The sequence below is a fragment of the Artemia sp. Qi Xiang Cuo genome, unplaced genomic scaffold, assembly GCF_049724085.1.
Source record: "Artemia sp. Qi Xiang Cuo unplaced genomic scaffold, ASM4972408v1 HiC_scaffold_22, whole genome shotgun sequence".
In the NCBI taxonomy this organism is placed as follows: domain Eukaryota; kingdom Metazoa; phylum Arthropoda; class Branchiopoda; order Anostraca; family Artemiidae; genus Artemia; species Artemia sp. Qi Xiang Cuo.
The window spans coordinates 462,876-474,797 of record NW_028297431.1 but is presented as its reverse complement, the minus strand read 5'-3'; the positions used below and the strand labels follow the sequence as shown (position 1 = coordinate 474,797).

At 37.2% G+C, this 11,922-nt stretch overlaps 1 protein-coding gene across 1 annotated transcript; it reads left to right on the top strand.

Annotated features, from left to right (window-relative positions):
- Window positions 1–3,927: 3,927 nt before the first annotated feature.
- On the top strand, window positions 3,928–11,582 carry LOC148939023 (RNA-binding protein 47-like). Its single transcript, XM_089107341.1, has 2 exons — window positions 3,928–4,362; window positions 11,574–11,582. The coding sequence occupies exons 1-2, from the start codon at window positions 3,928–3,930 to the stop codon at window positions 11,580–11,582; spliced, it is 444 nt and encodes a 147-aa protein (XP_088963467.1).
- The last annotated feature ends 340 nt before the right edge of the window (window positions 11,583–11,922 follow it).

The window sequence follows — 11,922 nt, the reverse complement described above, 5'->3', positions numbered from 1 at the left end:
CGCGCTTTTGATAACTAACCTTCATGCACATAGTGTGCTTTGATTTAGTCCAACATTTCTCTTAACAATCCCTGACAGTTCTTAATACCATTACCCTTAGTAGTACTAATAGCAGTGGCAGTAGTAGTAGCACTTCTACTAGTAGTAGTAGTATGCACATAATACCTTTCTATTATTTCAACACCCCCCTCAACTTGCCTGGAAAGGATCAAACTGGCATTTTAAGCTGTTCCTGAGATAATTGCTGAAACACCCTTTTGAAAGTGTGAATACTCACAGCGTATTTTGATTTAATTCAACATCCTCCTCAGCATTTTCTGAATATTTCACCTTAATACCCTTCGCCTTTAGATGCGTCGTAGTAGCAGTAGCAGTAGTAATAGGAGCAGCAGTAGTATCTGTAGAAGTAGTAGCAGCAGGGACGGAGCCAGGATTTTTTAGGGGGGGCGCAAAATAGGTTGATCCGGTAAGATTTTTTAGGGGGGGGCGCAAAATAGGTTGCTCCGATAACCTTGCGTTAGGAGCAAGTTTAATTACCGCAAACTTGAGTTAATCAAGTAAAGGACACGACTTTAGACTACGCGCGGGGGGCGCCCCCTCCCCCCTCCTGGATCTGCCCCTGAGTACCAGTAGTATTCATATAGTACCTAATGGTTGGTCCAATATCCTTCTTAAGATGCCCTAAAAGTTTAAAATTAATATACAAAGCTGTTCCTGGGTCAATGCTGATATGTCCTTTGAAAAACATGCACGCACACAATGTGTTTTGATTTTTTTCAACACTCCGCTTAAACATATCCTGAAAGTATCCCTTTAATACCCTCAGCCTCAGCAGTAATAGTAGTCATAGCAGTAATAGCAGCAGCAGCATGCAGACATGGCTTTTAGTTAGTTCAACATGCCCTGAAAGTTTGAACTTAATACTCTAAACTTTTCCTGGGAAATTGTTGATACGCCCTTCTGAAAACCTGCATGGACACAGTGTGTTTTGATTTAGTTCAACATCCCTTAAACATTCTGCGAAAGTTTCACCTTAATACCCTTAGCCTCAGTATTAGCAGTAGTCGCAGCAGTGGCTGTAGTAGTTGGAATAGTGGTAGTATACATATAGTGCCTGTTGGTTAGTTGAAAATCCCCCTGAATGTGCCCTGAAAGTTTCAACTTATGACTACGCTGTTCCTAAGATAATGCTGATACGCCCTTTTGACAACCTGCATGCATATAATGTGTTTTAATTTAGTTCAACGTTCCTTGATAGTTTTACTTTAATACCCCTAGCCTCAGTAGAGGTAGCAGTGGTAGTAGTAGTAGTAATAGTAGTAGTAGTAGTAGTAGTTGTAGCAGTAGTAGTAGTAGTAGTAGTAGTAGTAGTAGTAGTAGTAGTAGTAGTAGTAGTAGTGGTAGTAGTAGTAGTAGTAGAAGAAGTAGCAGTGGTAGAATGCAGATAAAGCTTATTTGTTAGTTCAACCTCCTCCTAAACATGTCCTGAAATTTTCAACTTAATACTCTAAGCCTTTTGATTAGTTTAACATCCTCCTCAACATTTGCAGAAAATTTCACCTTAATACCCTTGCCCTTAAAAGTAGTAGAATAGCAGTAAAAGTAGTAGCATGCGCAAAGCACCTTTTAGCTAGTTCAACATCCCCCTCAACATGTCCTAAAAGTTTGAACTTAATACTCTAAGACAGAGGTTATCAAACTTTTCAGTTTGCACCCGCCCAGACTTTGGTCAACCCCAAACGTGCGCCCCCGTAATAAAATTGGTTTTAATAGTCATGTTTAGAGTACCAAAAAGTTAAAAAAAAATAGCATATACAAGCCAATATTGATGCTCACATTACAAATAAAATTTATTTATGATAAAAGTTTTCAATTAATTGGCGACTTTTAATGTGATGCGTGGACTTGCTTTTGATTTTTACATCACAAGTTCGGTGAACCAAAGAAATATTTGATAAAGCTACTCTCAATTCTCTAATGACATCTAATCTTTTTTTTTTAAGGTCAGATGTCAGGTAAAAGTACTTAGGTATCTTTGCTGACAGCGAAGATATATACCACGGTGCTGCTTACACTGGCGAAGATGTACACCACGGTGCTGCTTACACTTCATTGATTTTAGGGGCAGAAACACCTGTTTCACATTAATAGTAGTTGCAAATGGGACTAGGATTTTCATGGCTTTTTGAAACAATATTGGTCAGTCGCCTTTTCCACTACTCAGAATCTTGTTAATGAGCTGTCTTGTTCAAATGTAGCTTTAAAAAAGTCACTGCAATAAAGATCAAAGAGCTGTTCTTTTACTGTCAAACTCAACGAACTACTTTCCATCAGCGGTTGAAACAGTTGTGGTTATTAAAGCAAGTTCGATTTCTAAAAACGATATCTACTAAGCTTCAAATGTTTAGTTTTTTTAAGGTTTTTGAATTGTTGTAATCCCTTGTTCTCTTAGGTCACAATCTCTCTTTTTTACTTAAGAAGGACACTAGAACTTTTAATTTCCACGTTTATTTTTAATTTATTAATTAAATTATTCAATTATTATTGTTTGATTATTTTTTTATATTTTTAATTTATCTTATTAGTTTATTAATAATTTATGAATTATTTCCATTTATTTAGTGTGTCTCTACTTTATTTTAATAAAAATAAATAAAAGAAAACACGTGAAAACACGTCCCGTTTGCGTATATATATATTTTTTTTTTTTTTTTTTGTAATAAAATAAAATTACAATTTACAAGGTACTTGGCGGTTAGCTGGAACACACACGAGAAGTGAAGCTTGTTTAATTCTAATGAAATAAAACAAAATACTATAAAAATATAATATTTTAGAAACAACTTTGGGCTATATATTTGCCCCTTAGGGGGGGTGGGGGTAAAGCATAGCATATATTAAAAATGTAATCTAATCAAACCTAACCTTTGTACCTTTTTTTGCCCCTTCAACCCCAAAAAACTAAAGTTTAAATAATTTTTCACGGAGTGAGAAATACCTCACTAGGCAGAGAAAACCTATTTTTCATTAGTATATTTGAGATTATATATGCGGTTCATGCCGCGTGTGTTCCAGCAGACCGATAAGTACCAATTACAAAAATTACAGACTGAATATAACCGTTAGTTTATTTGAAATTTCCCGCCCCCTAAAATTTCTGTACTTTAGGGAAGTGCCCCATCCTCTAAAACCACCTCTGGTGAGAAGAAAGGTTTAAAAGAAATTGTTAATACTCGCAAACATTTTTTTTTTAGAATCTCATATTGTACTTTTTCGCTATTCTTATTGACTTCTTGGTACGGTATTAATGTAGGGTCTGGTCCTCCATCCTCCCTACCTCCACTCCTTACACTATATCTGCTCATAATTACACCCATTAAACGACGTTGATCCAACAAAACTTCAATCCTATTAAATAGACTAGAATACACATTTTTATTTGGCATTTCAAAATCCATTGTATCAGTCTATTGCTGTTCTCAAATTCATTGAAAATAATTTGTCTATTTCGAATATCTTCATTTCATAACGGTCAAATTTTTCATTTGACATTTAAGCAGTTTAGAACTAAACAAGCCAGCAACAAATATTAACCAATCAGGATTCAAGGTTACATTTCCCTTGAGTCAAGTGGATGCTTGAAATATCAGTTGGGGAATTATCTTAGATAAGAAGGGTTGTCTAAATTGTCACTAGTTCAAGTTGGAAATGTTCAAATATCATACTCCTGGTATACTGCAGTGAATTAGCAGAACAGGGTATAAATTGGTTCAAGAAAATGGTCAGCGCATAGATGGTGGCCCACCACCCAACTGGACGGGGCCCCCTCCTCCAAAAGGGAGCGAAGTTTTTATTGGTAAGCTTCCGAGAGATATTTTCGAGGATACATTAGTGCCGATTTTTGAAAAAGTGGGATTTATTTATGAAATGAGGCTGATGATGGATTTTTCTGGAACAAATCGTGGCTTTTGTTTTGTAACTTATTCAACCCCGGAAGAGGCAGCCAGGGCTGTGAAGGAACTTGATAGATTTCTAATTCGTCCCAATTATCGTATAGGGGTCACTGTTTCGATTGATAATTGTAGACTGTTCATTGGGGGTCTACCCAAAGATAAAAATCGAGAAGAAATCTTTGATGAAATATCTAGAGTTACTGAAGGAGTTGTTGATGTCATTTGCTACCCTGGCATGGCTGACAAATCGAAATCGCGAGGCTGTGACTTTGTGGACTATGATAGCCACAAAGCGGCAGCGATGGCTCGTCGCACATTACTGCCACAAAAGATTCTTCTTTTTGAGCAAAGAGTAGCCGTCGAGTGGGCAGAGCCTGAGCCTATGGTCAGTGAGGAGATCGTGAAAAATGTAAGTTTATTTTTTGTTATAGATCTAATCACAAATTACCTTCCGGGACATACTTTAGTCTGTAGACCCATCCCTGAAAGTTTCATTTTCCTATCCAAGAGAGCAAAAAGTATCTAGGCTGAACTAGAATTTTACCAAAAAGAATTCAGTAGCCTACCACGCGTGCCTTGCCTCTAGGACTTCTTCAAAGAGCCCTTATTTTAGCTTCAAGTGGTATGGTATTAGCCTACTTTTGTCTCCCCTGCCCTTGTTGAGAGTTTATATCCCCATCCTGCTAGACTAGTCTAATCCATTTCTTAGCTTTTGGCTAAACTTGCCTACCATCTAGAGCCGTTCAAAGAGGGAGGGGAGGGTGAACAGGACACACTTCCCTGGACGCCGTGGCTGGGGGGGGGGGCTAGAGTGGTGAACCGTGATAAAATTTTTAATTTTGATTCGGCGTGTTTTGCTTATATTTTTGTCGGGAGGGTGGGGGGCTGTAATTAATTATTATCCGGTCGCCACCGACCCTAGGAACGTCTCTGCTACAATCTCCATTCAAATTTGATCTAGGCCTAGTATATTTAAAACTAAGGTAAATTATAAGCCTAGAACTGGGGCAGTTTAGAAGGAAAAATGTTATGAAAACAATTCTTAAATCATAATATGCATAATAATGGTAGTTACCTCATTTTGACTACCGTTCCACTATACATTATCCCCAACCTCCCCTAATGTGCAAATATTATAGCCCAAATTATATATTTCCCATTCATTTTTCTATTCGTCTCTCTTGTTTAAACCCAAGTACCCTTAAATTGAATCAACGCTGATGAAATCAAGAAGCGGTAGAACACATGGAAAATACATAATTTGGACTATATATTTTCACTACTTTTTTATCTTTCGGCTAAACTTGCCTACCATCAAGAGCCGTTCAAAGGTAGAGGGACCGGAGGGCAAGCTATCTCGAGAGCTGTGACTGGGGACGCCTTGGCTGGGGGGCACTGATCACTTTGATTCGCCTTTTTTTTGCTTATATTTGAGTCGGGAGGGGACGCTGCAATTAATTTTCCCTCAGGTGTCACCAGCCCTGTCTCAACCTCAACAAATGCAGGGGAGACAAAAAGTAGGCTAACCCTGGGTTTCCAATGATGCGATTTCGCGCCAAAACGGCCGTTTTTCCGGGATCCGTCATAATTACTCCGTTTTTTTTTGCTGCAAGTTTATTCGTCACAACGGTTCAAATGCTGCGTTGAAATATTTATAACGAGCCGTTGAAAATTGCATCCGTTATTTTAATTTGAACGCATTAAGAACCATAAATTGCAAGTAAATGAGAAATTAAACATGTTATAGATAAGACTTATATTTTTCATTAGGCATAGTTAGTCAAGGCTATCATAGGTTAGCCCTTTGAATATTTTTCTTGGCTTCTAGAATTTGATTTATCCTATTCTTATGCATATGCTTTTTAAATATAACATAGTATCTTCGTGCTTCAACGGCTGTAGTGAACCGTTTCTGTGTGAACATTTTTGCGAATTTCCCGCATCCATGAGCAGTTTTTCTTTAAAAAAAATCGCACCAGTGGGAACCAAAGGTAATACCATCCCGCTTGAAGCTAAAATAAGGGCCGTTTGAAAAAGGGGAGGTAATGCAAGATTACCGCAGCCTACGGCGCCCCTGGGAGATTTTGGCGTAAATGGGTTTATTTTGGATTATGGACCAACTGTTGAACAACGGCAGCGATTATTATATTTGGAGAGCATCGAATGGAGAGCCTTGTCGTATAATTTTCTTTCCTTTCGAATTTCTGCCCTATAACAAACCATAATCCCAGTGGGAGGATGCATCTTAATGAGTAACTTTAAATTCAGTACATTCTGCATGTTCAGAATCAACATGAATAATATATCTTGTTGTTACTTGTTGTAATCAAAAGTTTTCAGTGTTGGTGTTTATTGACAAAAGTTGCTCTTTACTTAGTTTTTTACTACGAGCTGTTTGACCCAAGTCTCTGAAATATGAAGGAGGACTACTGTTCACTGCTTCAACTCCAACTTTTGGTACTTGTATGATATACCCTCTACCTAATATTCTTCTAATATTTTTCTCTTGCGCTAAATCCGGTTAAATTATAATTTTTTGTAAATAATTTGGGGATTTATTTTTGCCTTTAGAGGGGGGGGGGCAGGGGTGGATCCAGAGGGGGGGGAGGGGGGGCCCCCCCCCACCTAACGGAGTCTAAAGTAAGGTCCGTGAATTAATTAACGCAAGTGTGCGGTAATTAAACTTGCACCAAACGAAATGTTATTGGATCACCCTAGATGGCCCCCCCAACAAAAAATACGGGCTCCGCCCCTGGTGGGGGGGGGGGTAAAGCATAGCATATATTAAATACGGAACCTAACCTAGGTAACGAAATATACCAATACGGAACCTAATCCTAACGAAATATACCAAAGTAAGATAAAAATATGATACTTTAGAAACAAATTTGGGCTGTATATTTGCACATTAGGGTGGAGGTGGGTGTTAAGTTTAGCGGGTTTGCATGTCTAATGTGTTAGGTACAATTATCCTGCATATTATGTAGTAAGAATTATTTTCTAACTTCAAACTGTCCAAACACTTTACCCCCGACCCCACCCCCTTATGTGCAAATATATATCTAAAACTATAAAATTTAAATATATTATATTTATTATCTTATCCATGTATCAAGCGAAGATGAAAAAAAAAAACGGTTTATAATTCGTAAATTAATTAACAACATCAGCGGTACGGGGTCTATCATAAAAGTAACCAATTTTTTTTTTTTTTCAAGTTTAGTTTTAGTAAATAAATGCCAAGAGAATGATATTAACCCCTTAAAAAAAATATATCACTATAGTCAGGAGGGTGGGGGTTGGAATATCAAAAATAATTTATAGGGTCATCATTTCTACGGGTTTAAAGGCGAATTCTTTGAGCCATATGGATGTTCCCCATGAATGTCATTAAGGGGTAATGCCTTCGTGAAAGAAGAATACATTATACGTCGTAAATAAAATAGAAAATAAGAAGGTTTTTTCGTATTAGCCAGTGCACACTCGAGAAGTGAAGTTAGATTAATCCTAACGAAATATACCAAAATATGATGCAAATATAATACTTAAGTTTATATAATAATATAACCCGTTTTGTGACGTCCTAACGGTTTTAGAGCAGGCAATTATTGCACGGTTTTCTTGGCTTATACGATATTAACATTTGTTTTTTTTTTGGATTTTAGGGGGGAGGTACCTAGGTTAGGTATTTAATATATACAATGCTTTATCCCCCCTACTGTGCAAATATATATCCCAAATTTGTTTCTAAACTAATATATATTCATCGTATTTTATTTCATTAGTATTAACCAAACTTGACTTTTTAGAGAAGCCCATAAAATGGGATTGTACCGCCCAAATTATTCAAGTCTAATGTATTTTGTCACCCGTCATTTTGTCTTTGTGGCTATGAAACCGGTTTTCTTACATCTTACATTCAGCAAACCTCTCGAGTGTGTACTGGGTAATACGAAAGTATCAATAAGAAATATTGTCATATAAACTGGCTGAAAACAGAATTCCTAATAGCACTTGTCAAACCCCACCCAAGAAACTTCCTAGCGAGGCTCATGATGCCCCGCCCCTTCTTTCACCCCTCATTTCGGCAAGAATATGTAATATTTTATTCTACACTGAAACATGTCACAATGGGCGGGGTGCAATCATCACCCAACATCAATAACAAAGCCCTAGATAGAAATTTCTGCCTTAATATAATAATTAAAAATAATTGTCTGGTATAGACAGGGTGAAAACCACAGTTTATAAACTGTGGTGAAAACCGGGTATTGTCTCATCTTCGTGATACAAGTTCTCGAGTTTGTATTATATAATACACAAGTACCTTGATTCTATATTTATCTGATGGCTCACCGAGGATTAAGAAATTTGGGCGTTTGAAATGCACTCTTTGAGGTATCATCCGCTATTATGAAGGAGAGAGGCACACGGCCCTCCTTCATAATAGCTCATGCGCACTTATCCGCTCTAAAATTTTATGAAACATCAAGCGAAACAATTTACTCCAATGAAGCTTGAAAATAAATGTCAAAAACATTTTTCTGCAATAAGAAGCACCCTTATTCAGGCTTAGTCTAAATGAAGGTATATAAGAGGTTAACTCGTAACAACCCTCCCTACCCTCCCCCCCCTGGACCCTTTTCTGTATTTATCTGAAGGTTCATGAATAGTTACACAATTTGGATATTAGAAAGCACTTAATGAGGGATCTGACGTCTCCCTGCCTACACAATGATCCACCATCCCCCTTTCAGAATATCTGATGTGGAATTATATACCACCGAATATAATTTTATAAAAACTCAAGTAAATCAACTTAGTTAAATGAAGCATTAAAATAAATGTCAATTTTACCCATTTATCTTCCATGGACTTCGTGGCTTTTCAAGAACGATGCGGCACTACTTCCCCTGCCACTGGAAAGCTCAATATATAGCTTTGTGACCCTTTTTAATCGTTTTTGTATCTCAGAATTTCTAATTGGTTGCAAGTTGCTTCTATTTCGGGTAAAATTGTTGTCTGGTGCCACAGAAGGGCTTGAAACATATTTTTATTGAGGCACCATCTTTTTTTCACTTTAAAAGGGCGCTAGAACTTTAAATTTCCGTTCAAATGAGCCATTTTCCAGTGTTTTAGGACTTGTTTCGATGCGATCATCCATGGAAATAAAAAATAAAATAAACGGGTATCCGTGATCTTCCTTCTTGGAAAAAGATAAAAGTTTTAACTTTTTATATGATAGCAGCATAAATAGCAAAATTGGTACTTATGCATTGTATATAACACAGCGCTGTACACGAAAGAAGTCAAGTTTGGTTAATGCTAAAGAAATAAAATAAAATAGGATGAATATAATAGTTTAGAAACAAATTTGGGTTATATATTTGCACATTAGGGGGTGGTGGTGAGTAAACCATGGTATATATTAAATATGTAACCTAACCTAACCTAGGTACCTTTTCCCCCCTAAACCCCAAAAAACAACAGTTTAAATTTTGTAAACGCAATAAGCAATCACGCTTTGCAATCCATTTATGTCTTGCAAATACCCGTTTGACTGATTTCAATTTGTATTTCCTTGTACAGTATATAGTGATGTGTTATATATAACACATAAGTACCGCAAAATCTTATATATTAATTTAACAAAAAAAAGTTTTTTTCAACTAAAAGTAAGGAGTGACATAAAAACTTAAAACGAACCGAAATTATTACGTATATGAGGGGGTTGGCCTGCTAGTCAATACCTCGCTCGTTACCCTAAAGTTCGAATTTTGTTCAAATTCTTTAAGAATGACCCTGAATCACAAAGGCTGTTTAATTAGAATAAATAGCTATTTTTAAAGTAATAAAAAAAACTTTAGCGTTAAGAGTGTGGTATTGACTAGGGGGCGAACCGCCTAACGAACCTCCTAATATACGTAATAATTTCTCTTCGTTTTAAGTTTTAATGTCGCTCCGTACTTTCAGTTGAAAAAAATTTGTTATTCTTTAATTTAATTTCTGATCGTTTTTTGAATAATTCTTGGAAATCTGGTGCCCCCTTCATAGCGATGTCCCTTCCCCCCATGAAAAATTTCTCCGTGGAAGGATCCTTCCGTGTAACCCGCTCCCCCAATCCCCCCACTCACTAGAAAAATCACCCCTGAAAACGTCTGTATACTTTCCAATAACTTATACTAGCCTATATGTAAACATTGGACAAATTTTAAAACTTTCAATCCTTTCCCCAAGGACTGTGGGGGATTAAGTCATCCTCAAAGACATTGTTATTATATTTTTCGACCATGCTGAATAAAATGGCTTGTTCAAAATTTTGATCGGATGACTTGGGGGGAGAAATAACCATGGGAGGGGACCTAGTTGCCCTCCAATTTTTCGGTCAATTAAAAAGGACACTAGAACTTTTGATTTCCTTTTGAATGAGCCCTCTCGAGATATTATTTTACCACTGAATCGGTACGATCATCCTTGAAAAAAAAACTAATAAATACGCATCTGTCATATTCCTTCTGGCAAAAATAAAAGAGTCCACATTTTTAAAGATATTAGCTTGAAGCCTCTACAGTAGGATTCTCTGATACCCTGAATTCGACGGTGTGATTTTCATTAAGATTCTGTGACTTCTAGGGGGCGTTTCCCCCTTTTTTTGAAAATGAGGCAAATATTCTCAGGCTCAACTTTTGATGGGCAATTTGATACCAAATCCATTGGTATTAAAATTTTGTTTTTTTAGAGTTTATGTTACTATTGAGCTGGGTCGCTCCTTACTTACAGTTCGTTACCATGAACTGTTTGGTTGCTAACAACGTTCCTTTTTTAGTTTCGGTTACACCAGCCCGATCCTCGCCTTACTTACAGTTCTTTACCACCAACCGTTTGATAATACCAAGTAAAAAAAGCAATAAAAATCGGTTAAGCGTTATAAATAGGCTAGGCGCACATCTTCCCCACGGGCGGGGGGGGGAGGGGCTGAGACACAAGGGACATGGTAGTGATCATTGTATTTGGAAACAGTGTTGAATAGTACTACTCTTTTGTTATTATAGTTTCTAGTTCAGAAGAGGCTATGTGCAAAAACTTACTAAGGTAGAGCAGGTTGGGTAGCTTGGGTAGCTGTTGTAAAAAACAAAAATTAGATCGAAAAAAGAAAGAAATATACTATTTGATTCCCCCATTCAATGCTCTGTCCGAACATAGTAAATACTGTGTTGCAGATCCTTCCTAGTCCTCCCCCTCCTAATGAAGCTAGATAATAATGAAGCTCTATCCTACTATGTATATACAAAAGCTCGCTGACTTGTGTGCTTTTGTACTTTTTTTTTTCTTATTTCACATTAACAGCTGGTTCAAGATGCCAAAAAAACGCAAAATTAGAAAAAATAGAAGGAACAAGCCAACTTTCGTGTATAGCAAAGGGGAATACCTTGGCCCGTTCTGGGGAGCTGGGACCAGTGGCGCCATTTTAGAAAACCTCAGGGGGGGGGGGGCAAAGAGCAAGGTCGGACCCCCATCCAGACACAAAATGTAATTACTCTGTTTGAAAGACTACTCTTCAAATGACTCTTCGAATACACATTAAAGCAACGTAATTTATCTAGATTTTACCTTTTGCAGCCTGGTTAAGGACCAAAAAATCGTTACAAGATGGAACATTTACCGCACAAATTAAAAACTGAAAGTTACGTGCAGTTAATTAAGCAATGGATATCTCCTTGGCTTCATTTTTGCGGGGTTTTCCACAAGCTTTTCAAAATTGAGCTCCTTCACTGCAGCCTTCTCAGAACACAAGGAGCAAGTGCGAAAGTCGCTCATTGTCAATTTTTGTCCGAACGTAATCCTTCACAAATGTTAACACAGAGAAAAATTGTTCATTTGAGCATTTTGTGAGCGGGAGTGTGAGGACTAGCCTCAGGACTTCAAGAACCTCAGAAAAAGCTTCTTTCAATCCTCCTAGGCTTTCAAA

Coding starts and splice junctions, on each gene's coding strand:
- LOC148939023 (XM_089107341.1), top strand. CDS start 3,928: ATGAGGCTGATGATGGATTTTTCTGGAACAAATCGTGGCTTTTGTTTT.